This window comes from Canis lupus, chromosome 28 (genome assembly GCF_011100685.1).
Source record: "Canis lupus familiaris isolate Mischka breed German Shepherd chromosome 28, alternate assembly UU_Cfam_GSD_1.0, whole genome shotgun sequence".
NCBI lineage: Eukaryota > Metazoa > Chordata > Mammalia > Carnivora > Canidae > Canis > Canis lupus.
In genome coordinates this window covers 5,706,062-5,733,334 of record NC_049249.1, presented here as the reverse complement: position 1 = coordinate 5,733,334, position 27,273 = coordinate 5,706,062, and the positions used below count along the sequence as shown (strand labels likewise).

Sequence of the window (27,273 nt, the reverse complement as noted above, 5' to 3'; positions counted from 1 at the left end):
GTAAGGCTGTAATTTCCATAGAATTTGACTCTAGAAGAGGTTTGTGGATTTTAGAGGGAATTACATAACTGATATCATGCACGTGATACTGTAAGCACGTGATGAAGACAACTGAGGCGCTGTGAGCTCTAAGTTGCATAAATGGAGTGCTCTGGTGTGCTGCTCTAGCTCCCGGGCCCTCCTTCATAACCGTAACCGTCATTGTCTTCTAACTTTATTGTCTTCTAACTATATTTACTGACAAATATAATTGTACATATTTAAAGTGTACAATCCAATGATTTGAAACACATCTATGTTGTGAAATGATGACTAAGATCCACATAATTTGCACATACATCACCTGACATAGTTAATGTAGTCAATTTTTTTTTTTTAAAGAATGCTTAGGATCTATTCTCAACAACTTTCAAGTACACGACCCTGTACTATTAACTACAGTCACCCAAACACATTAGATCCTCAGAAGTTATTCTTCTTGTAACTGAAAATTTGTATGCCTCTAACCTTCTGAGCTGACAACTGTCACATGGGTTAAGGCCTCTAAGTAAAAGACTAATGAATTAATGTTCCTCCTTTTCACCACCACAAAAGGGTACAAATCCTATCCAAATAAAGATCTGTGTCCAATAAAGTGATCCTTATAAAGCCAACCTATCAACTTTTAATGACCAAAGACAAGTTTACTCTCAAGTCCACAGGGCATACAAAAACTGGGACTTAAGACTTAACTGTTACCCACATTTACCACATGTTCTATACTTCCACGGTGAACATATTTTCATGTTTTAATGTAATCACACAGTTCCATATCTTTAATAGATATTAGATACAAATAATACATATCCGTACAATACTTATTCACCCTAAACAGTAAGCTAGCTTCATGTTTCCAGTTTTCTCTTTCAAATGAAAAATGCTTGGTAAATAAATAGGGACTTTTCTGCTTCCTGACCAGTTCACACCACAGCCTACTTCTATACTAGATGAAGACTAAAAATAATCTTGCACAGCCTTTCCTTCCACTCCATCATCTAGTTTTTATTAAACAACATATGTAAAATGTTCACACCAGATTTTTCAAAAGGCAGACACTGCGTTAAATACTGCATATCCCTCTCGCTTGTCAAATTTTTACTTTTCAGAATTCTTAAATTGAAATATATGGGAATTAAGCCAAAGATATCCATCAAACAGCAGTTTTCCTGAACATACAGCTGGGACTGGAGGGTGGGTGGTTCTACTGCCACTGTCCCTGATGCCATCCTGCTCATGCTGCCCTACTGCCCCATTTCCCTCCCTGTCTATGCTCCCTGCCAGATGCTGCAACTAGCTGAAGACATGACAGGCAGGATTTGGCTATGTTCCCTAGACTGCACTTTGATATACTAAATTAGACATATATTTGTTTAATTGACAAATTTTAAGGAGCATCCATTATAGGCAAGATATCCGGGTATTAAAAAGGCCTACCCCATAGTTGGTGCGCTCTAGCTCACAATCTGGATTGAACAGTTAGGGCATGTTCGTAAGAAACTGAATGAAAACCCTTGCCAAGACAGCCACTGAGAAGCTCACTACTGCTGTAGGACATAAGGAGTATGTGCTGGGTACTGCTGTCCGTCCATCCTATGGACTTGGCCTTAGCATCACATGCTACCGTCTCCTCCCAACCAAGGACACAGAACCCTATGTGGATTTACTCAGGCAAAGGAGTCTAGAAAATGGCTTTCCTTGTACATTAAGACAAAGAGAAAAGTAACAAAGCTGCAGGTCGAATAACAATTTATAGAGTGGCTGCACCCCCTAACTCCAGATACTAGACTGGTAGTTTGAGGCTGGTAAAAAGCCTTGGCAAACTTCTTAACAGAGATTATTACCTCTGGAGAGGAATAATATGTGAGGCCAATGAGACTGCCATCACTTCGGGTACTGTATTAGTTTTGTCTTTCATCGCAGGGACCTGGAGCATCTCAGAGATCTCATCTGATAGGGTATCAACCAGAAGTGTCCCAACCCCGTGACTGATGAGCTGAATGGCTTCTCCTTGCTAGCCTCCATTTTACCATATTTCTTAGGTGAGCTGCTTAACAACATAGATTTCCAACTTGAAAATGTGATGAGTCGGGGTTTTTTTTTTAAGGGTTTATTTATTTATTTCTAAGTACCAGCAAGAACATAGAAAACAATGACTTGAGCTTAATAAATACTGTTTTATGTTAGGTAGCACTCTCTGTATCAGAAAAGAGCTAGTTTAGAGTTTTCCCTTTACATATATGACTTTAAAAATTTTTGAGTGCTTTTCAAGTTCTTTAGTAGCATATTTTTAGGGGTGGAACATAAGCCAACTTAAATTTTTCCACACGGATTCAATTTTTGCACCCCACATAGATCAATGTTCTGTCTCCCCCCATTCTTGGCACTGGGCCAATTCTTTCGCAGCAGCGACAGCGAAACAAAGCTCTAGGAAGTTGTGATCCTATAGAGACAGAAGAGGGAAGTTATCGATCTTGAGAAAGGGCATAAATTTTTAATTTTCCAATTCTGATAGGATTTGATATGTAACCTGGACTGTCTGCAAAACCCTCTGTCTCCTTCAAGAGGAGTTTTTGAGAATGGGAGGGCAGGTTTGGAAGCCGCTATTCTAAAACAGCATCCTCACCCTTCCAGAGGATCGGCTGCCCCTGCGAACAGTTGACAGTCCTACTGACCTGGCAGCCACTGATCTGAAGTACCACCACCTTTATGATGGAAGAAGACTGGCAGGAAGGTGTGACAGATGGAAGATAAAGGGTAGGGAAAAGCAAAAGAAACTATGTAGAAAGGTAATGAGAAGGAATTCTATTGCAGAAGGAACAAAAACTTCCCTGAACACATGGCTACTCTCTTAGGTTGTTGTAAAAGTAACCCTGGGCTTCTGTGGGAACCAGCCGGTTTCAGCGCAGATTTTCATGTTGCTTGGACCTTGCCCATGGCCCCCCTCCTTCCTGTTGTCCACCCTCCGTGCTCGCTGTCTGGGGATCCCTCAACATACTTTTTCCCCTATCTCTTCTTTCTGGACTGCTCTATCCCCTTAATATTCAGTGCTCAGGCACTAAGTATCTGCCATTACCGGCTATCCTCTTAAGAAATATCCTTCATCAACTTTGGTTTGTAAGGCCTTTTAGAAACATCTTAATTTACTGGATAGCTTTTAAGTTTCCATTCTACCTTTAGGCAGCTTTCAAAAATAAAACCCTCTTTTCTAAACTGCCTATTTATCACTTAACCTTCGGTTTTTCCTTCTCAAGAACGCTAGGTCCTTTTGCCCCTTTTCCAACTTGTTAATGTGGGTTTGTGTAGATTCACAGAGAGAAAGGGAAGTATAACACTTACCACATTAATAGGGGGTCTTTTGAAGTAAAACGGTAGTTTCTCTGTTACAGTTATGCAGACTAAATCCACATCTAAATGTGTACAAGCAACCTGTCAAGAAGAAAAAAACCCAAACAGGTAAAGCCAAAAGAAAAAATGGCACATGTTTAGAATGGAAGATATAGTCAAACCCGATTTAGAGAAATATAAATAGACATGGTTTGCTCCATGGGCATCATAATGGTTCTGTGTTGAAGTGTATTTGTCAGTCATGAGCCATTCCTTCACATTTGGTTTGAATGGTTTAATTGTAATCTAGCTGGAGCACAGTGGTATGTCCATGGATCATCTCAACAGAGCCTAGAGATCCTGTAACTCATGGTCCTCCATAAGGATGGGTTGCTAAGAGAGGCTCAGTTTCTGGAAGGTTACTTCAGATTGTTCCAGAAAAGAGGCAACTAGCTGTTCTGAAATTCAAGAAAAAACATAAGCCAAAGGAATATATGCATGGTCCATTTATTCCACAGATTATTTTTGTGCCACACATTGTCCCAGGCCTGGGGCTCCTATCAGACTAATGAATGGCTGGAGGAATACTAACATGGCCCTACTGATGGCATTTTGTTCCAACTCTAAGAGATAGAGTCTACATAAATGGTCAAAGCAGAGCTTACAAATCAAATGGTACTGAATGTATTTTTTCAGCTTTTAATTTCCCTTTCCTTTGTTCTAATTTTTGTTCTTTTTATTGATCAATACTTTCTTTGGATTGACTTCCAAAAGAGGTTTGAAATGGCTTACAAAGAACACAAAGATACAAAAGAAAATGAATAGATAAGAAAACAGGGTAAATGGAAAATCAGGGAAACAAAGCTGGGAAAAGATTACGAGCATAATAGTAGAGGCCAAACCACTGCTAGAAGATGCATATCTGGCTCTGATTTGGCTATTACTTTATTTATAGTGACAGAAAGAATTGGCTGTTTTGTATTGTATTAAAAATAAGCCTGGACAGCCCTGGTGGCGCAGCGGTTTAGTGCCGCCTGCAGCCCAGGGTGTGATCCTGGAGACCCGGGATCAAGTCCCACGTCAGGCTCCCCGCATGGAGCCTGTTTCTCCCTCTGCCTGTGTCTCTGCCTCTCTCTCTTTCTATGAATAAATAAATAAATCTTTAAAAAAAAATAAGCCTTACTGACAATACTGGTGTATACAGGCCTGATGAACAAATTAAAAATGCAAGGTTGGCTATGCTGGCAAACCAACATGAAGGCTATAGACAAAGGAATGGCAGAGTGAGTGAAGAGAGGTAAAGAGCAGGTAATAATATCCCCCATAGGATGAGCTTGGACTTTTAGCAGTAATGGGAATGTCACATCTTGCCTCTTTTCTTCAGAATTCCCACTTTGGTCATTGCTATCCCTACTCCAGGGCTTTAGGAAGCAAGCAATGATCAGAGGCTGTCTGGCTTTAGACAGTCACAGTAACTTAGTAAGCCTGGGAAGTAATGCTGTTTTGGCAGGCAGAAACACTTGGCTCATAAAAAAATCTGGCCATCTCAAGTGCTATACAGCTGTCCACCTCATAAAAGACTCACTGAAAATTGGTAAGAATGAACAAAGAGCTCTGAATAGAAGATAAAACAAGTTCAGCTTCTGGTCATCATTTTTAAGGCATCAGAACAACAAAGATCCAAAAGTTCAGTAAGCCACCGCTAACAAGAAAATGAGTAAACAGGCACTTGCAGGGTCTTTAAATCAGTGGTGTCTTGAAAAGCATTTTAGAAGTAGGCATCAAAAATTTAAATGCACACATCAGCAATTTCACCTGTAGGAATGTATCCTATAGAGAGCCTCTAGAAATATATTCTATAGCCATATGCCCTACAAATTTTCAAGAATATTAGTGCAACAACAGTCATTCCAATACCAATCACAAGACTAGACACAACCAAATATCCCTCTATTTTACTTTAAAAAATTATAGTCCCTTTATACAACAGAACATGCAGACTCCTTCAAGGGCATGAGGTACATCTCTAATTGATATCATGGAGTCTTATACACTGTTAGGTAAAAAGTACACTGTTAGGTGAAAAGAAAAGCATGGTGTTAGGGAGGAAGGATAGAGGGAGGAAGAGGGGAATGAAGGAAGGAAGGATTATGTAAATAATTACTCTTGAGAAAATACACAGAAACTATTAGTAGTGGTTGCCTCAGGAGAAAAGGGAGAGTGTCAGGTGGGAAGAAAGTGTACTTTTCAACACACATCCCTTTGTACTGTTTGAACTTATAATCACTGTTTTTCATTTAAAAAAAAAAAAAGATTTTTTAAAAAGTCCATTAAGCATTCTTCCCCAGAATAAAGCTAAATTAGGTTACTTTCTAATTTATGTATTGCTCATTTCCCCCCTCTTATATAGCTATTAAAAAATATATATACAGCTTATGTAGCTTATAGCAGCTAATTAAAAAATTTCCTTTGTGTTGGTGTAAGTACACGTTACAATAAACATTCAATTACAAAGGATAGCTCCACTTGGCTCCCTCTAATACTTCAAACTTAAAATGTCTCTAACTGAATTCTTTTGTTATTTAACTTTCTATTAATCCAAATGTTTGGGACACCTGGGTGGCTCAGTGGTTGAGCGGCTGCCTTCAGCCCAGGGCGTGATCCTGGGGTCCCTGGATCGAGTCCCACATCGGGCTCCCTGCATGGAGCCTACTTCTCTCTCTGCCTGTGTCTCTGCCCCTGTGTGTGTGTGTCTCTCATGAATAAATAAATAAAATCTTAAAAAAAAACCCAAATGTTTAATTGACATATTTAGAGAACTATAAAATAAGAGCTAATTTTACATTATAATGACATACTTCCTAAATCACTAAAACAGATTAAATTATGTTCAAATAATATTTGCAGTTAAGAACCTTTTGGCAAGTTGCATATGAATTCATAGCAATTGATCTTCACCTTTTTGGGCCAAGGACTCTTATGAGGATTTAAGGAAAGCATATTCCCCAAACTTCACATACCTACAAATACATTTACTTTAGATTCTACAGAACTAGGGGAACAGGAGGGTGGGAGTTCAGTCTCCCCCAGAGTCCCTCCCTGGGTGTCAAGCTAATACATATTGGTACTTTATGACAAATAATATGCAAGGGAGGGCTAGGCTTACCCAGAGAAAAGAGAGATATCCATAAATAGGACCTCTCAATCTGAAGTGTGTGTGTATATAAATTCCCCTGAAAAATTTATTTAAAATGGAAATGATCAGGCCTTACTCCCAGGAATAAATTCAATAGTAAGTAGGGCCTAATAACCTACATTTTAACAAACAGCCCTGTCACTTCTGAAGCTGGTGGAGCCAGACCACAGCTTGAGAAGCACTGCTCTGAAAGGTACACTCTCTCCTTAAGAACCCTAGGCATTGCGAGCATATTCTACAGCAGTGCTTTTAGAGGGTTAAGGCATGGATTTTGGAAGGACGAAGAAAACAGATCTTCTATTTCCATTTATTTTTTTAATTCGTTCTCTTAAAATTTATTTTGTGTGTGTACATTTCATAAATCACACGGGTATAGAACATACTCATAATTTATAAAATAAACAATGTATTGGGGATACAAGCTCAGTATTTTTTTTTAAATTGATAGAGTATAAAGTCAAAGGACTTTGAAGACCACTGGACTAAATAACTTGAATTCTCCTCACCCTGTTGAGTTGCTTTAAATCCTAAATGGGAGTAACTAACTCAGAAGTTCCTGAAGCTTCTACGTAATGCTGTCTGCCAAATTCCACTGCCATCTCTCATCCCAAGAAGCCCTGGCTAATGGACTCCCCTTACAATCTTTCATCTCTGCTCTATCCCCTAGGGTAACTGTGGAGAGGGAGGGTTTATCCATGAGACATCTTCCAGATACTCTGAATGGAAAATCATATGTTATTTCCAATGGAAACAATGCTATTTAAGGTGGTTTGATTTTAAACACTAATTGTTAACATGTGTGTGTGTGTGCGTATGCTTTTATGACTCATTTTAGAGACCTTAGTTTTAGCATATCACATCTACAGGGATGCTCGTTTAAATTCTAGATAATCTACTTAAAAACCAAACAAATAAAATCACTTATAGAATACAACCTGCTAAGTAACGGCTTGCATTTGACCCAATTCCAAACCATGATATACTTTTAAAACCTTTATGATTAAAAGAAAAATGTCTTTTAAAATTGATTTTCAATAGAAAACAGGGAGAGTGCTAACTTTGTGTCTTAATGAAAGGGGAAAATGTGGACAGATAAGAGGAAGATGTTTCAATTTTAAAAATTGTTTCCATGTAACTTTCTGAGTATATATGCACAGTCAATTCCAAGCAAATACCTTGTGTGTTATTTATAGCTTTATTCCATTTTCCAGAGTGTTTCTTACAGTTCTACCAACCATATAAAGCATGTGTTCATGCTTTTGAATTCACACTTTTGAATAATCTGAGAAAAACAAGTACAGCTGACCCGTGAACAACATGGGGCTGAGGGGTGCCACCCCCCCTTAGTCAAAAATCTACATACAACTTGATTCCCCAAAAACTTAATTTCTGTTGACCAGAAGCTTTCCCGGTAACATAAACAGTTGATGAACATGTTTGTATGTTGTATGCATTATATACCATATTCTTACAACAAAGTTAGCCAGACAACAAAAGTCATTAAAAAAAAAAATCACAAGGAAAATATATTTATAGTACCGTACTGTGTTTATTGAAAAAAATCTGCATAATAGAGAACCCGTGCAGCTCAAGTCCATGTTGTTCAAGGGCCAAATGTAATAAAATAATGTCACTAAGTGAAATTTTAATGTATTCTAAAACCCAAAAGTCCTAGTTCTACTATATAATATACTGCCTGAGAGTTACAGCAAATTATTTAGCCTAAGTCTCAACTTTCTCTTCTAAAAAAAGGAGGATAATAAAATATATTTGCCCTGTTTATTCTCAGGATTGTTATACTAAAGATAAGAAATATGTAGAAGTCTTTGGAAGGATATATAAACATATGCCTCCCCACCATATTATATTTTAAGTATTTTGTTTCTCTGATTACACAAGTAAACAGGTGTGCACTTCAGAGTCAATTCAAAAAATAAATGGGCAACAAAAATTAGGGACACTGCCAATTTTCACTCTACATTATAACTGAGTGGCTACTACTCAGTAAGAAAACAAAGTTGCTAATGTAGATATGCTCACCTTCTTCCTTAGAGTTTCAATACAGAATGGCAATCTCCTATGAAACTTTAAAACAAACAAACAAACAAACAAAAAACCCCAAAACAGTTACTCTAACTCCAAACCTAATGGATCAGAATCTCTAGTGGTGGAGATGTGAACGTGCCTGATTTTTAAAAGTTCCACAGGGGCTTCTGATAACTGAGAACCACTTGATCCTACTCACCTTTTTCTGAAACAAAATTCTTGAGAATTACTATATAAATGAGCATTTTATGAAGGGAGTCACCAAATTAAAAAAAAAAAAAAGCATTCACAGATCATTTGTCCTATTTCCTTGAATTAATATAAACAATTAAGCATTGATAGTTGCCTTAAAAACTAAATTTAATCACACATCAGCCTCCCTAGTCAACAGCTCCATCTACTGGATAAACTCAAGGAAAATCTTCCTATAATTTTACAACAGATTTTGCTTAAAAATGAACGAGCCTATAAAATTAAAACATCAAAGATCAGTATATTTCTGTTCTGCAGTATCCATTTGGTGGATATAGTTTTAGTAGATGGCTATTTTCTTGAATCTAGATAAAGACAACATTCAAAACTTTCTAAAAGTAGCTATGTCTGTTTACACAATAAAACATATTCCTAAAAACTGTTATTACGGTTGATGGTTTTTCTTTTTCTGTAATCATTTAAAACGTGCAAAGTGAAAAAAATAAAATAAAATATCCAGTGTGTTCTTTCTCAACTTGTCAAAATGATCTTACATGTTCAACAACTTTCCTTCCTGGTAAGTCACAAAAGAAATTAAATTCATAAAGGTTCAAGGAACACAAAGGGGAACAGTATCAGCAGATGGCTGATTTAGAAGAATTTCTGGAAGACGGAAAGGCTGATATGATCATGCTGGCACATGGACCACACTTAAGAGCATGCAAAGGAGAAAGCCAGAACAGAGATGAGATATTTTATGCCGCAGAACTTTGCACCTTTCTTCCCTCATAAGCAGCAGTGAATAGTACAAAGGGCAGCAACTAAAGCGATTTCACAGCTTTGAAGGAGATAGACCAACATTTACCTAAGAGACGTTTCGAATGAATGAAGCAAAGATAAAGAATGAGAAAACCTGAGGGTCTCTTTCAATCTGAGTCCATCAAATATCCCACAAGATGACTAAAACAAAATAAAACAAAACAACACATGCCACCTAAGCACCCCCTCATGAAATTTCAGAATTCCAAGTATAAATGTTTTAAAAGTTTCCAGATGGAGTGAAACAGGTCACCTGCAAAAGCGTAACATCAGACTTCTTACGTAAAATAATACATACTATTTCTTTTGCTGTTACTTACATGAAAAAGTTTTTCTGTCTTTGGAAAAACTGCAACAATGTCGTACAGCCGGACCCTTGAAGACGTTGCTCTCTGGTAGTACATAAAGAATGTTATTGTACAACAAAGAGTGCACACATGGAATTCTGACTAGTGGTCTAGCTGGCTTATATTTGAATCATGTAACATCTCTTAAATGCCACTTCTGCTTTGTCTTTTGACAGAAAAGACTGCCTAAGCACATGAGATTTTAGATTCCACCCATCACCCACCTTCCCACATTGTTATACTTTAACTATGTACCAAACTGTGCTTGAAATATAAAAATCAAAGTGGACAGTTCTTGCTCTTACAAGCAAGTGGAGAAGGTTGCCAGACATTTACTGAGTATCTACTGTGCGCGGGGCATTGGCATATGAGCTCATTTAAGGGTTCTCAATGGAACTCACCAATTTTTGTGTGTGTGTGAGACAAGAAGTACACATACTAAGCATAAGATCAGACTCATGATGAGAATACTGTTAGATATAAATTAAAATGCTAGATGTGCAAGAAAATACCTGATAGTCCTCTGACGGAAGGAGAGGTTTAAGTTATTGCTTAAAAATGAAAATCTCAAACTTACATTATATGTGATGTATAGGGAAAGGCTGGAAAACTATGCAGCTGAGTCTTGAATGTGGGTTTGCACTGCACAGGTCCACCTTATGTGGATTTTAAAAAAAATACAGTACAGTACCATAAGTATATTTTCTTTTTATGATTTTCTTAATAATACTTTCTTTCCTCAAGCTTACTTTATTGTAAGAATACAGTATGTAGTACATGTAACACTAAAATATGTGCTAATAAACTGTTTCTGCTATTAGTAAGGCTTCTGGTCAACAGGAAGGTATTAGTAGTGAAGTTTTTGGGGAGTCAAAAGTTATAAATGGGAGTTTTAACTACATGGGGCAGGGGGCAGTACCCTCAACCTTAGCAATGTTGAAGGGCCAATTTTATGTTCAAACATGTTCTCTGAATGATGGGATAATGTATGATATTTCTTCTTTGCCTCTTTGTACCCTTAAAATTTTTACCTCTTATTTTGTAAAAAGAAAAGGCATTCTAAAAATCAGAGGAGGAAAGGGAAGGAGTGAAGGGAATGTGAAGCAGGCAGGAAGGGCTGCTGGGCAGACACGCTGACACAGGGCAGGCTCCAGGTCTTAGAAAAGTCAGGACTGAGAAGTATGTGCCCTCTGCTTGCTCACTCCCAACTGGAAAGGGGACGAAAAGCCACCAAGATGCTCATGATAACAAAAGAAACTGAACATTTTTTTTTGTCTATGATCCATTAAAAGTCAGCTCCCTTTAGGTCTGCCTGGGCCTAGAGAACCTGCCTTGCAGCTGTATAAAATACCAGCATTTGGCTTTCCACAATTTTTTTTTTTTTTTCCAGTAATGCTAATTGTCGTGAAGGAGGCCAGCCTTTCCTTGATGATTCCTTTTCTATGGCAGAGAAGTCCACTCCAGCTTAAGATAAAACTGCTCACCTTCTCAGGGATCTCACTTTCTGCCTCCTTCACTAGGTCCTCCCATTGGCAGGCATGCTCCTCTCTCCCACCTAACAAAACCCAGACAGCAGGTTCTTGTCCACCAACCTCCCTGTGTCTTATGTTTCCTATGGGGCCAACTTCTCGAGCTAAGTCAGCATCACACACTTGCCTGCATTTCCGCACATCCCTACCATTTCCATGGGGATGGTTTGTGCTGAGGCAATCAATAACTTCCCTTGTCAATAACCAAGACATGTCTGAGCCCTTCTCCCACTAGCCTGCTCGGGCCTGCTGATGCTGCTCTTTCTTGCTTCTCTTCTCACTTTCCTCATTGTCTTCCCATTCTCACAGTCCTGCCTCAGCCTCCAATCCTAGCTCCTCCTCTTCTACTCCACCATTAAATGCTGAAGTTCCTTAGAACTCTGCCCTAGAACTTCTCTTTACACGCTGCACATGGACCAGGGATTCTTATCCATTGCCATGACTTCATTTACTCTCTACAGAGCGACTGACCGCTTCCAAATCAGTATCTCATTAGACCAGTCTTCTGAGGGCCATACCCCTTTTCTCACCTGTCCATTTGACAAACTCCACTGGAATTCTCATAATAACCCATAACGTTCCAAACACGATGCCCTCAAGCCTGCTCCTTTTTCTATGTCCGGTCTCAGGAAATGGTACCACCATCTACATAGCAGGCTGATCAAGCCATGCCAGGGATTTATCAGACTATATCCAATCACCCATTAAATCCTGTCAATCCTCCACCTCCCACCAAGCCTCTCAAATCCCCGCAACCCCTCTGATCCATTTCCTATAATGCAAACACCATAATTTCACTCCTTCAGTTAAAACCTTCAAGGGTCTCCAATTGCTCACCCAGACCTACCTCCCCAACCTTGTTCCAGATTAGCCAGCTCAATAGGCTCAGCCCCATCGGTGTTGTTTCGTTTCCCAGAAAACACCAGGTTTTCCTTGGATCCAGGACCTGTGCATAATCCACTCTGTCTGTGGGAACACTCTCTCTTCTGCTCAGCACTTATACAACACTTACTGATTCTTCTGGCCCAGGTTGGAACATCAACTTCCTCAGGTGGGCCCCCTTGTTACACACTCCCAGAGCATCCTTTACTTATTACCCCCAACTATTTAAATATTCCTCACATTTTTAATTATCTGTTTAATGCTCGTTTTATCATTAAACGAACTTTGTAAGTTCAACAATTCTATCTCTATTATTCACAGCAATATCCCCAGGACCCACGTTACGCCTGGTTTCATGTGAGTTCAATGAGTAATAGTTGTCAAAGGACTCTTCAATTGTAGTATCCATATTAATGTGTCAATAGTAGAACAGACTGTTAAGCTATATGAATTCCGAAGAGAGGGAGAGTAGGCAGGTGTCATGCCTGGGGGCAGGGAATATAAGAAGGGGATAAGGTGAAAACACTGTTACAACCCTGTTCAACATTAACCAGTACAACTTACAAGGTCAAAAAGAAAAATTAACTTACCAAAACATTGCAGTGAGATGGATCCGAAACAATAATTGTCAGTCTAGTTAAAACTTTAATTGGTCTTGATTTTCCCTATAATCAAAAGCATTCCATCAAAAAAACTCAAAATACAAACAATCGATTTTCTTCTTTATCAGTGGAAAAGTGCTCACTGAAAGGCACCGGCAGTAAAGGGTAGTGACAATCAATAAAAACTACTCTTCATTCTCAAGGAATTTATAATATAATTGGCAAAATAAAAATATACATGTGTCAAACTACATAACAGGATTACTCAAAGGTTATGGGAACTTCAGGAAAGAAGATCGCCAAAGAAGTACTGAATTGATAGCAAAAGGAAGCTTCATGGAAGACCTGAGTCTTGTGGAAAAGTAAAACTGGTAGAGGAGGAAGAGTGCAGGGAAGAGAATCCTACATAAAATTGGACATTTCTGAATAGCTATTATGGTCCTTAAACAACAAGATACATACCTGTACCATTGGCAGAGTTGTAAAGAGTTCAGAAACAGCTACCGGTTTTTCAATTTCCTACAGTAAACAATGAACAGTCACCCTAGATTGTACATGCGAATGGAATGAAGCATAATGGAAAACTTACAAGGGGTTTTTGGAAAGTTAACTTCTGATATACAGAAACAGTAAATACTTTTTTTTTTTTTTTTAAAGGAAGAAAGCTGGACAGCCCCAGTGGCCCAGTGGTTTAGTGCTGCTTTCAGCCCAGGGTGTGATCCTGGAGACCCAGGATCGAGTCCCACGTCAGGCTCCCTGCATGAAGCCTGCTTCTCCCTCTACCTGTGTCTCTGCCTCTGTGTGTGTGTGTGTCTGTCATGAATAAATAAAATCTTAAAAAAATAAAAAATAAAAAGAAGCTGGAGAGCAGAGAAACAGCTAAGGACATCAATGGATATGTGGGGTGAAAAATAGCTTTTTGACTGAAATAATCTATAAGGTATAGTTGTTGGCCTGAAGATAAATACACATTTACAAGCATGTTTAAGAGGGAAATCAATTAGTAATGAGCCCATGTCAGTAAAATAAAAAGGACTAAATACTATAACTCAGTAACAATATACTTTTAAAAATTATTGAAAGTTATTTAATTAACATCAATTCAACTTTAAGAATCCTTCTACCACACCCTAATACTTCACAAAAAACTCTGCATTGGCTCAACTGTTAACATGTAAAATAATACAGTACACAAGAAAGTGTATTTAAGAAATATACTCATCTGCAGCTTCCATATTACCAATACGAATAAAAACAATTGTAAATTTTGGTTATTATTAACGTCAGAAATTGTTTTTTTTACCTGTTTCTTTTCCTTAAATTCAACAACATGATTGATGGCAACAACCGAATAGCCCACTGAAAAGAAAAATGGAACATTCTTGTTAAATATAACAACCTCTCTCTTGTACACATAGGCTCAACTCAGCTCAGGTCGAGAGCAGGGGTCTGTAGGGGCAGGGGCTGTGGGTTTGGACTGGTGTCAGACTTACCTCACACAACTGTCATGAGAAATAAATAAGGTAATAAGCATGGATGATTTAGAGCTGCACCTGGCACAGAGGCAGGGCTCTCTGACCTCTGTGATGTACTGTTAGCATGATACCTTTTTTCACTTGATCATTTCTTTTGCTTTTTACCCTTTCTACTTCCTTCAGAGGTACTTTTTCTAGGGAGAAATGGAGTAATTACTCCCTCACACCACTGCTCACTTCCCCTTCCCAGCTGCCCACCATCAGTAGATTGGGAACTCTGAGGTCAGGGCCTTGCTTTATCAGACTCTATACAGCATTAGTCTGGACACAAGGACTACCAAAAACATGTCTGAATCATGATTCCTATCTCTAAATTATTTAAACACCAATGGGAAGGACAAGGTACTGATATTAAAAGATAATGCATATTAATGCCAGAAGAGTGGTTTTTCCCTCTCCTCGGTTTGTCTGATTTCCTTCTTTCCTTCCTCCTTCAAATAGTTGTTGAGCATCCATTGCTTGCCATGCTCCACAGAAACCTCCTGATTTTTAAACTTCTCTATCCCCACACTTTGCAGAAGACAACAGTTATGATTAGCTCCAATAATTAAAACAGGGTCTTCTCTCTCCGGGCTTTTGCTTCCCTTGGATTCAAATGAGTAGCACTGCAGCATGGCGGCCTTGCTGTTCCCCTGCCACCCGCCTAGTACGTCTCTCCCCCCGCCCCACCTCCCGTTCTTAGATTATGCCCACAAGGTCACCCTCATGTCCCTCCGCCCCTTCTTTGAATTTCCACAGCATTCCCCGTCTGCGCCCAATTCCCCAAACTGCTCTGATACTACTGGGAGGCAGACAGAGGTGATACTAAAAGCACTGGTGTAGGAGATTTACACACTTGGAAGCCCTGGCTTCTGGCATCCTCTAGCCGTGGGGCTCTATGCAAATCTCCCATCCTGTCGGAGCCTCAGTTTTTTCAGTTTTCAGGGGGAGAAGACGATAATAGAACTGAACTAGGTAACAGCTCCCAAGTGCTTTCGAGTTTCCCGCGCCCGGGATCTAAGCAGCACCGCGGCAGCATCAGCTCGCGGGGACATATCCAAGATCCCAGGGGACCCGAACGAAGACAGGCCTTCGCGTCCCTCCTGAACGTGGCCTGATGGTCTGGGGGGCAGCGAGGCTGGGCAGGCACCGCGGCCCGCACAGCCGGGGAGACTCACGGTGAGCTGCGTTCTCCACCAGGCCGCGCAGCGCCTTTAGGTCGGAACCCGCTCGCAGGTCCAAATCCGCGAACACAGCCATGCTGAAATCCCAGGACCGTCGCGTATCCGTCTGCGCAGCCGCGGGGCCCACCCCTCTGGCATGCTGGGAAGTGTAGTTTACTCGCTCGGTCCGCGCCTTCCTTCGCTTGACCAAGTAGTCACGTTAGGGTTCGGAGTCCTCGCTTGGCCTTCGGGTATCTGCAAAAGCTGGCGTGTTGAGATCCACAGCCTCACTTCAACCCTTCGTTGCCTTCTGAATGAGAATGTTGGGAACTCTCGGAGGCAGGCGTTCACGTCTCCCATCTTTCCTCCTAGACAATATTGTGGAAAGTGATTCCTTCGCGAACCGGCCACTTCTGCCAAGAGCTAGAAGCACTTTTGAAACAGACGTAAGAAACTCTTCTAATCCCCGCCTCCTAACGTCCATCCTGTTGTTTAAACTGGGCTTATCAGGAAGTGAGAGAACTGAGCAGGCGGGAGACCTCGGAGGGAGGGAGGGAGGGAGGGAGGGGCGGGTCCGCAGCTCGCGGCTCTGGCTTCGGTCGGGATCTTCAGCCTCGAGATGGCAGGACCCTGGGAAGAGCCGAGAGCTCCGGCGCTGCCTGAGCAGGACAGGTTCGGCAGGGGACGGGCAAAATGGAAAGGTGTCAGTTTTGCCATCTGACAATCCCACACATTTGGCGTTTCCATATTTTTGCGCCTTATTTAAATGAACTCTTGAAGATTGATAAATGATCCGACAACGTAAGATTGTGGACCTACAGTGTGCATCGGTGCTTCTCAAGCTGCGACGAAGGGCCTGTCTCCCCTCCAGCCCATCCTACCGTACCCTGTCCCGCCTCCAGTTCTTCGCAGGCTCGTACGTGGTCCCTTGTACATTACGGGGTAAGCATCTCGGGGCCTCTTAAAACTGATTTGACAACAACCGAATTGCCCTCTCTACTCAGTGAAGAAGAAAAGTACATTGATTGGGGGCTTAGATACCCAGACAATTCCAAAGTGATGTAAACGTTTCTAAACAGTTTCAATTTCTGTACATAGATGGTCTCTGGTATATCGACCACACCTTGATTACACCTTCTTTACATGATTTCTTTCCTGATTTCGGAATGGAATTTTAAGAGGGCTCTGTTCCATGGGGTAGCATGCACTTCTCCTTTTGGTTAAACTTAACAAAGAAGAAATATTTTTGCTTTTTCTAATACTTGATATTTCCTAAGTAAGAACAGAGGAATTTTTTACTTCTGCAAAGAGAACAAGGTCATGCAAAGCAAATTCTTCTTTTCATCAGAAAATCTAGTGTTAATTTTGCAGGATCATACAGGCATCTTCACCTATGACCACAAAAGCTAGATTGGTCAGAAATGTGACCAATGTGTGGTGAAGGCGAGTAAGATAACTGATTCTTTGATGTCAGCATTAGATTAGAGAGGGCTTCTTTCTTGAAAAGTCATGGTGCTCTTGCTGTAAACTATACCATTTAGATTTCTTTTCTCATCTTCACCCCGGGGCTTAGGGGTAAAGAAGAAGAGATAGGAGGAGAAAGAAGATGAATAGGTAAGAGTCACTGAACACTTTACTGAGGGACATTTAATTTGGACAATTTGGTAAGTACTTACTTAGATATCTTATTTAATTTTCAAAGCAACTGTGAGTTAAGTACTGTTTTTTTTTTTTTTTTGCCTTTTTTTTTTTTTAAACAACATCTGCATTTTACATCTGAGAAATATATGTCTCAGGTAATAGTGATAGAAGAAGTACAGGAGGATCCGGGCAGTTTGGCTCAGTTTTCCTTTCTTGTACAATTTCCTGCACAAAGCAAGCAGGGACGAGAGTTAGAGGTTGTGAAGGGAGGAGGGAGAGAAGAGGAGGGGAAGGAAGAAGAAAATGGTGGGCTAGAGGGGAAAGAAGAGAGGAGGTAGAGAAGGATGTGGAAGAGGAGCAGGAGCATTGGGAAGAGGGATAAATAGTATGGGATAGTGACAGCAGAAAAAAATGGGAAGAAGGGTCAGAGGTTACCCTGCAAGGAAAGCTGAAGCAGCAAGGCTCTGGAGTTTGAAAGAGACCCTGAAAATTTCTGCCTGGAAAATAATAGGACTGCACAATTATTCTATGTACTTTGTATCCATTATCTCATTTATCCGTTTTATATCCACTTTGTATCCATTATCTGATTAATCATCACAACCAGACAATGAGGGAGAGAGATATTGTTATCCCTGTTATATCTAAGGTCAGAGAAGATGGATGGCTCTTGAGTCATTTTCTCTTCCTTGGGGAATTTAGAAAGAAAGGGTGGCTTGTGGCACCCAAAGCAACCTTTGAGCCCTTCTTGGTCTCCCCAAAGGCCTGTCTTTCTTGAGCTGATCCCCAAAAGTCAGCGTGTGTTCAGCTAATCTTCTACCTCTTTTCATTTGGTTCTCCTTTTGTGAGCACTCCACGGGGCTGCTGTCCTCTGGCAGCTTATGACTGAAACGGGGTGGGGGTGGCAAGGCAAGAAAGCAATATTATAACATGATTTACACAGGTGTTTCAGGAGCATCTGGCAGGGTCTTCTCTCCCAGATAGAGGGGGGAGTTTGGGAGATTTGGAGGAGATAAAGTCTGTTTTCCTGGATGAGAGAATGCTTGATTTAAATTTTGATGCATGGAATTGAGAAGTAACAGGATGCAGAGGTCTGGAGTTTATCCAGAACTAGAACAAAGCAGGTGGTGCTCAGTCAAAATTTGCAGATTTAATCAATGAAGCCATGAGCTCTTGTTTACCTTCATACCCACATCATCACAGCTGTGGCTGTTGGATGTATTCAATTATCTAAACACATGGCCAGAAATTCACTGAACTGTGCATATGGTACCCTGGCATGATACACCAGCAACCCAAAAAGAACCCCCCTCTTATTCCCAAGGATGGAGCACTTAGAGGAGCTCCTGTGCAGATTGAAAAAAGGTGCCCTTCCTCTAGGCAGACTTTTATGTGCTCCCATTCACCGCATGGCTGGTAAGGCTGTGCAGTGAACAATATGCCCAACTTTTCATAGAGCTCCTGATAAAACATACTAGGGAAGTTAATTGCTAAACCTAGAACTCTAATGGGACTCCATAAGACATCACTGATACAGGAAGTCTCTTTCAATAATTCCCCTCTCATATTCTTGTCTTCCCATAGAAACTCCCATTCCTGACCTGATATCTTTCAATTTTGTCCATTTTCTGAGCCAGGGTAGTCTATCCATGTTTGGAACGTTAGTTGCTGTTTTTTTCTTTTTTTCAATGTGCAATTAAAATGAAAGTGAAAGGTCTTTTATATCTATATTTCTATCAAAAGTTTGAAAATGAAAAACAGATGGAGAAAGCTCATATATTATAAAAACTAGCCTTGTGAAAATAAAGAATATTCTTACCCTTTTAAGATGCAAAGTATGCCTATAGTAACAAAAGAATACAACTTAAGAAGACAATAGGAAAGAAGTTGAAGGAAGAGCTAGTATTTGGAAAAGATGTGTAATGGTAAACTTAATGAATGGAGAGAGGAAGACTGAAATTTCAACCAGGGGGTTGATTTTTTTAATACAAGTGAAATATGTAGTTGTATTAGTCAGGGTTATCCAGAGAAATAGGACCAAGAAAGTGCGTGTGTATCATATGAATGATTGGTTTAGGGGATTATGGAGGCTAACAAGTCCCCAAATCTTCAGGTGGCCAGCTGAAGACCCAGGATTGCTGCTGATACAGCTCCAGTATGAAGGCCAGCAGGCTTAAGATCCAGAAACAGCTGATATTTCAACTTGAGTCCAATGACAGAAAAAACAAAACAGAAACATTGTCCCAGCTTAAAGAAGGATCACTCTTTTTGTTGTATTCAGGCCTCCAACTGATAGATAGAACTGCCCGTTTTAAGGAAGTTAATTCTGCTTTACTCAGCCAACTGATTCAGATGTTAATCTTATTCAGGAAAAAAACCCTCATACATACCCAGAGTCATGTTTGAATAAATATATGGGTACACTATGGCCCAGTCAAGTTGTTAGATAAAATTAGCCATCACAGTGATAGTGCCTTGAAATTATGGCATATTAAATGAAAACAAAAATTGCTCAGGCAACAACTACAACTTCTTAACCAAAGGCAAGTTTACAAAGAATGTTTGTTGAAAGTGAAAGAAAGAACAGGTCCTAAACAGAAATTAGCATTTAGGAACATAATAACTACAAATTCTATTGCTCAGTATGTTGGAAAAACAGCTCGGAACTTGCAGGATAAATGGCATTTAAAAATCAAGTTATTGGGGATCCCTGGGTGGTTCAGTGGTTTGGCGCCTGCCTTTGGCCCAGGGCGCGCGCGATCCTGGAGTCCCGGGATCGAGTCCAGCGTCGGGCTCCCGGCATGGAACCTGCTTCTCCCTCTGCCTGTGTCTCTGCCTCTCTCTCTCTCTATGTCTATCATAAATAAATAAATAAATCTTTTTAAAAAATCAAGTTATTTTGGGGCATTTTCTATTGCAAGTGGATAATCAAGTAGATAAATAAAAGCTATTTGTGTTGTTGAAAATTTTGGTATGACTAAATATCATCTGGAAATGGTGTCCCCAAAAGGCACATCATTAGGAAGTGGCTTTTTGTGTGTGTATGGAGAAGAATTTTGAGAATTTTAAAGTAGATTTGTCAGAATTGGTAACCATGATTACAGATGGGATTCCTGCAGGGGTCATTTTTAACATCAGACTTACGAAACATAAGCACAATGTGACAAGATTTTGTCAAGATGCAGAATTTTAGCCAATTTGTTGTTCCATTGACTAGAAACCATTTTGAACTCTAAACTTTAATACTATACAAAAATAACAGCCATGGTAGTTAACCACATAGTTCATGTTCCAAATAGTTGTAAATGGATGTAGTGGATGCTAAGAAAGGTTTGAATTCCAGAAAGGAGATTTACTTCTTAATGTTATCAAGGAAAATATCTCCACTTTGGCTCATCAGTGAGGCCTGGGTCAGATTTAGTTGCTTTGGTTGGTGATATATCTCCTTTAAATATTCTGATTTCTTCGATCTCCCTTTAAAAAAAAATCACACCAAAATAAACAAACAAACAAACACACACACAAACTGATTTGTCCATAGATAGCATAATTGTGTCTTTGGGAAACTTATCTGGCTAGGAATAATCTAGGTCTTTTTCTGCACAGAAACTGGTTTCCAGATATGAAAATTCTGGCCTATCCTCATACTGTAGCATCAAGACTATGATCCAAGAAAGGTACCCCAGTTTAAACACTTAAACTCTATGATAATACTGCTTAACTTTTCAATTCATATCATTAATATGAATGAAAATAACACAGGGAAGTTTTGCTATTTAAGGACCTATATAATAGCCTCAATTCTGCATTTTGGCCTGGGAAACCTAAAATACACATATGATACTTTACAGAAAATGTTTGATGAACCATTCTTTAAATCAATGTTCCACGACAATGTTGATGCCCTCCCTTCCACCCACCAGCCAACCCTGGAGAGCACTTGAAAATTTGGGTGGGCATTCTTTTTAGATTTATCGTTGTCACAGTAATTGAGAAGGTGGATGATTGATACTAGCTTTAGCAGGAAGGGACCAGGGAAGCTAACTATCCTGAAATATATGAGAAAGTCTTGTAGAATGAACATTTGTTCCTTGTCTGGCATGGGCAAAGCTTGTTTATCATTTTTTTTTTTGCATCTAGAACAGGTTTATATGTATAAATGCACAGCAAATTCCACATTTTTTTTATTTGCACAGAGGTTTCCAGGAATATTACTGTTGAGTGAAAAGAGGGAGGACTATACTTTACTTGGAATTATGAGTTGGTTGGAACTGTAGGAAACTAGATGAGTTGTTCCTCATTTCAAAAAATCATGTCATTGCAGTAATACTGCTTTTGTTATTTGAGCTGACAATGCAGTACACCTGTACCACTCTGCATTCATAGCACTTGCATTTATGGTGACTCACATATATACATATTATCACACATACCCTTATATAAATACATATAACATCATCTTATATGTAAATTCTAATATGTGCTACATAAGTAAATATATGTATTTAGCCTTTCCTTAACAAATATTACATGTAAATTAGAAGTACTGACAATATTAAGCTGGTTATTTTAAATCTAAATTTAAACATTAGAATCTACAGATATTAGAGAAGTGTCCTGTATATTATGGAACCCTGTCCCCCCTCCTGCAGTCTACTGATGAAATTTCTAGTTGAACTGGAATGTTAGCTCTGTCAATTCTTTGGTTTCCCCAGTCAGATCCAACACCTGTTTCCTGTGAGCTCATCCCTATACTTTGAGGCTTTTCATATTGTACTACAACCTGGAGTTTTAGACGCTCTAAATGTTGACTCAATCAGTGAGAGAATGCTGCTTTTATAAATTTTTCTTTAAGTTTCTTTAAATTGAAGAACTTCATTTTTCTTTTAATTAGTCCTTCAGGTTCAGAGCATGAAAGCCAAATTGTTGAATTTGCTCCCTGACAAAAGCTTCCCATGGAAGTTTTTCTGTGCGGAATTTGTATTGAGGAATAGATTGCCCACTAGGGGGTGTGCATGTACCACATATATTTCAAATGGTCCTCGTTTGAAAAAGAATGAGTAATTTAAAAATAGATGTTCTTGGGACAGTCCGAGTGGCTCAGCGGTTTAGCACCGCCTTCAGTCCACGGTGTGATCTTGGAGACCGGAGATCGAGTCCCACGTCGGGCTCCCTGCATGGAGCCTGCTTCTCCCTCTGCCTGTGTCTCTGCCTCTCTCTCTCTCTCTCTCTGTCTCTATGAATAAATAAATAATTTTTTAAAAAATAGGTGTTCTTGGATCTATCTGTTCTTTGATTTTCTATTTACCTTTTTTTTTTTTTTAAAAAGATTTTATTTATTTATTCATGAAAGGCACACACACACACACAGAGAAGCAGAGACATAGGCAGAGGGAGAAGCAAGCATGCTCCTCACAGGGAGCCTCATGTGGGACTCTATCACGCCCTGAGCTAAAGGCAGATGCTCAATCGCTAAGCCACCCAGGCATCCTTCTATTTACCTTTTTTTATAACAATTTTTTAAAGGTTACATTTATTTTGTAAAAGGAGTGAAGTTTTTCTAAATGGGAGGAACTGAAGAAAAAAATACATTTTTGTCGTCAGCCTAAGGGATAATGCAAACAAAGGTAGCATAGTTAAAGGATGCCTAGATCTAAAATAAAACAAAACTCACAATTCACTTTTAAACTGAGGAATTATTTTAAACCATGAATGACACTTGGTTATAGGCATTATTCTGCACTCAGTTTGACAAATGTTTTTTGAACACCTAGTACATGGCAGAGATATGAAAATATCCTTGTGTTTGGGGAGTTCATAGTCTAATGGGAAGACAGTCATGTAAATGCAAAGTATATTGCACTGGTAGATGCTATAACAAAGATATGAAAAAAAAATACTCCAAGAATCTAGAAAGGATGAAACTAACTATAGTAAAGGGTGTTGTCACAGAGAAAGGGGCATTCCTGGTCCCAACTAGCTAGCTGCTCTTATCCCAACTGAGCCCCCCCAATGTCTATTGAGAGATTTCAGCCCTTGTCATGAGGATGGATGTTCTGACTTCCATCTTTGTGCTACTAATCCACAGCCCAACTGTTAGCCATTGGGTAGTATTTGGATATTCATACGAAAAAATCTTAGCACTACATTTGCCCAAGCATTCTGGTTTTCCTAGTCGTTTCATCCAATTCTGGGATCAAAGGACACCCAGGCAAATAGTTTAGTTGAATGAGGCAATAAGGTGTAAAAGTGAGAAGCTGAAAGACTTTGAAGAAGAGTAGGTCTGAAGGAAGTCAGCTGCGTTGGGCTTTGGAAATTACTGGAATCCCAGTTAGCATGACATTAGTACACTTAACTGACTAGTGAGTTGCCAATGGATCCCATGGCATAGAAAGCTTTATTTCACTTGTGTTTCTTAAAGTAAATCTCGATTGTCAGAATTTGCTGGTTTTAGGGGAAAAGACTCTCCTAAGCTTAGGTCCTATGTATGGGTATGTGTGGGTCTGCATAGATATGATTAAACATATGCATGTGGATGAGCTAGATGAGTACCTAGAGGAAGGACGAGCTTATAAAAAGATGGTCATTCCTGTTGTAGGACTCTGCTGCTCTTCTCTACCACCCAGAGTGGTTTTGAGAGAGGGAGATGACCAGTTGGAAGCCTCAGAAAGCTGTAGTGTAAAGTGCCCTCGTTGACACTTTTATGAGACTGCTGTTAAAGGAAATGAGAGTCTAGACAAGGTTTCATACTTTTTAAAGCAGCAGAGTTATTTTTTAAATGAAAGAAATAAAAGGGATGAAAACGAACAACACAACTTGATTTAAACGTCAACACTTTCTCTTATCCTCTCCAGGGTAAGTGCCAAAGAGTGGGTGGGCAGGGGGAGGGTGAAGGAAGCAACACCTTGGTATGGATTTTAAAACATTAGGAAACCAAGGGCAAAACAAATAACAAATTTAGGTGAGCGTTTAGGTATTTCTTGGATATTTTGTGAAGCTCTACCGTTAGCTTTTCATTATGAAAAAATTATGGAAACATATACACGAGATTTTTAGCATTTTTATGAAAAGAGGATTATTTGTGAGTCAAGGTTAGAGGGAAACAAAGGATTCCTGATAGTTCTGCCAGGATTTTGGAATAATGATAGATGAAATTTAAACTCAACATAAGCAAGGTAATGCTGCAGAAGCTGAGATTTTCAATAGCTATGTTTATGCATTGTGACAGCTTATAAATTAAAAACCTAGCAACTCTAAGGAAATACACTCAGCCATCACCAAGGGTAATGTAATAGAGGTGACTGTTCTATAAAAAGGAGAGTTTAGACCTGATGCTATATGGAAAATGGAAGAGGAAGTCAATTTGAAAGTAGTATTTTACTGATTATTTGGTGCATTTATATGTCCTACAATGAAAAATAATGAATGCAAAAAACCTCAGAAGCTGCTATGAAATAAGTAGGCCGGGTAAGAGTGGCTAGGAGTATAGGTGCAAAATATATTAACTGTAGATTCAATTAATAAAACTATTGCTTTTTAACTTCTTTGTATAATTCATTAATGTGGAATATTATTTACAAGAGGCAAGACAATGTAAGTTGCCCTGATTACTCGGGGGTGGAGGGATGGTGGGGTAGGAGAGAAAACTCAAAATAAGTTAAAATGAGTTATAAAGTTAAAATAAGAAAAGTCAAAAGTAGCTTGTGAAATTACTACCTTAAAGAATTTTTAAGAAGTCTTGAGACATCCTAAACTCAAAACCAGAAAATTAAACTATTTTTAAAAGGATTTTTCATTTATTTCTCTGGGGGGGGGGGGAGGAGAGAGAGAGAGAGAGAGAGAGAGAGAAACAGGAGCAGGGGGGAGGGGCAGAGGGAGAGAGAGAAGCAGACTCCCCACTGAGCAGGGAGCCCAATGGATGCTGGGCTAGACATGGGGCTCTATTCCAGGACCCCAGGATCATGACCTGAGCAAGAAGGCAGATGCTTAATCAACTGAGCCACCCAGGCACCCCCAAAATTGAACCATTTCCATGTAGTCATGTATGATCTTGGCTAAGGCATTAAACTTCTCCCAACCTCTATTTCCTTCTGTCTTGAAGGGTAAACAAATGATTTCTTAGATGCCTTCCAGCTGCAAACTAGTTTTCTCTTGTCTGAAATTATGTTTAATACTAACATAAGTAAGATCAAAGACATTTTGTCATCCATTTTCTTAACTACTAAATAGTTTTGCTCTGAGGCCTACATAACTATCTTCCACTCTTCCTCTGACTCAGTGTATTGATCTGCTTATCTCAGGCTGAGAAAAGACCCTGACATGTTCATAAATCGTGACCATTGGCCCACCATGGAGGGATTTTTTTCTTTTCTTAAAAAAATCTGTTTTTTTCAATGTGTAGGGGGAAGAATATAGACAGGGTATTCAGATAACCCTGGTTTGAAACCTATTACTTAAAAAAAAAAAAAAAAAAAAAAAAGAAACCTATTACTTACCAGCTGAATGCAGTAGCAACTGTGTTTCCTTATCTGAAAAAAATAGGGCTAACACCCACCTTGAAGAATGAGAGTATTATTCAGCTCTCAGATCAATACATTTGGAGGTTTCTGTTCCCTTTCTTTCCTATTTATAATCTGCTAGGGCCTAACTAGAAAAGAAAACAGATTTGATTATTTTTAGAGTGTTAAACTAAAGAAATCACTGCTGGTGTCCAATAAAAGCTTTATACCAAACGGAGTGAAGTAAGCCTCACAAATAATAAAAATCAGCCTCTGTAACAGCGTTTGAATACCAAGGAGATTTTAGGCAATAGGCATTAAGTCAACATGCACCTCCAGGATTCTTCTGCAGAACATTATAATCGGTCATTTCTTCGCTTATGGGCAAGATTTCCAGAATACCATGGGAAAATTAACCCTCATTTCAGTATATTAGGCTTTGAAGCCGGAATATAAAAGCAGCCGGGGTCTCTTTCTAGACGCTGGAGGGTTAGAATGCGTTTAAGTCCTTTCCCCAGAGCCTGGAGCTCTTCCTGGGTGTCAAGACCTGAGGGCATCCCATCCCCTCCCTGCTTAAGTCTTCTGAGCTCCCGCCCCTCCCCATTCGGCTCCTTCTCCTTTTCCATCTTCGCTTTCACCCATAAGTGGTCAAAATAGGAAACGGAAGTATTTGCTGCTTGGTGTAGTGCTCGAAAAGGTTTTTTTAAATCGAAAAACAAAAAATCCTCTCCAGGTTCTTCATTTCGCAGTGAGTCCGAATGTCGGTGGGCCCCCCCAGTCCTCCCCCATCCGAGCGCCGCCGCTTCCGTGCCGAGGCTCGGTCTGTCGGAGGGGCCCGCGCCTCCAGCCGCGCCGAGGTCCCGGACAGCGAGCGAGCGAGCGAGCGAGCGGGATCCCGGGAGGCGCGTGGAGCACCGCCCCCTGCGCGGCGGGGAGGTGCGGGGGACGCGGCGGCCCGGCCCGGCCCGGCCCCGCGGGGGAAGCCCGTCCCGGGAGCTCCGGGGGCTCGGGCGGCGGCGGCGGCGGCGGCGGCGGCGGGGACGCGGCGCGTTTGCTGCAGGGGAGCGGCGGGAGCGGCGGGAGCGGCGGCGGCGGCGGGCGCGAGGGGCGGGGCGCACTCCGCAACTTCGGCCGCTGCCTCCCGGGCGCGCTCGGCCGAGACGCGCGGCTGCTGCGGGCTGCGGGCTGCGGGCTGCGGGCTGCGGGCTGCGGGCTCCGGGCTGCGGGCTGCGGGCTGCGGGCTGCGGGGCGGCCGGGGAGCCGCGCGTCCCGGGCGTCCGTCGGTGCCGGAGGCGCCTCCCGCAGGGAGTCCGCAGCGGCCGGGGGGCCCCGGGACGTGCGGGGCCGCGAGGCCGAGCCGAGGCGCCCCCCAGTGGCCGGCGCGGGCCCCATGGCTGGGCCGGGCGGAGCGGAACCGGCGAGGTGAGCCCCCGGGCCGGCGGCGGGAGCGCGTGGCGGGGGCGCCGGCTCCATGGGCAGCA

At 40.7% G+C, this 27,273-nt stretch overlaps 1 protein-coding gene across 2 annotated transcripts in view; it reads right to left on the bottom strand.

The window, feature by feature from the left end:
- RPP30 (ribonuclease P/MRP subunit p30) overlaps positions 1-16,130 on the bottom strand; it is a 28,572-nt gene extending 12,442 nt beyond the window's left edge. The window contains exons 1-6 of one of the 2 annotated variants that reach the window (XM_038578175.1): positions 15,669-16,122; positions 14,280-14,335; positions 13,439-13,495; positions 12,965-13,039; positions 9,937-10,008; positions 3,376-3,465 (exon numbers count right to left, since the gene is read on the bottom strand). In XM_038578175.1, coding sequence (XP_038434103.1) covers positions 3,376-3,465; positions 9,937-10,008; positions 12,965-13,039; positions 13,439-13,495; positions 14,280-14,335; positions 15,669-15,750 — 432 coding nt within the window. In that variant the 5' untranslated portion in view covers positions 15,751-16,122. Of the gene's footprint in view, positions 1-3,375; positions 3,466-9,936; positions 10,009-12,964; positions 13,040-13,438; positions 13,496-14,279; positions 14,336-15,668 lie in introns of both variants that reach the window. The other variant, XM_038578176.1, reaches the window with a different exon arrangement.
- Positions 16,131-27,273: the final 11,143 nt, after the last annotated feature.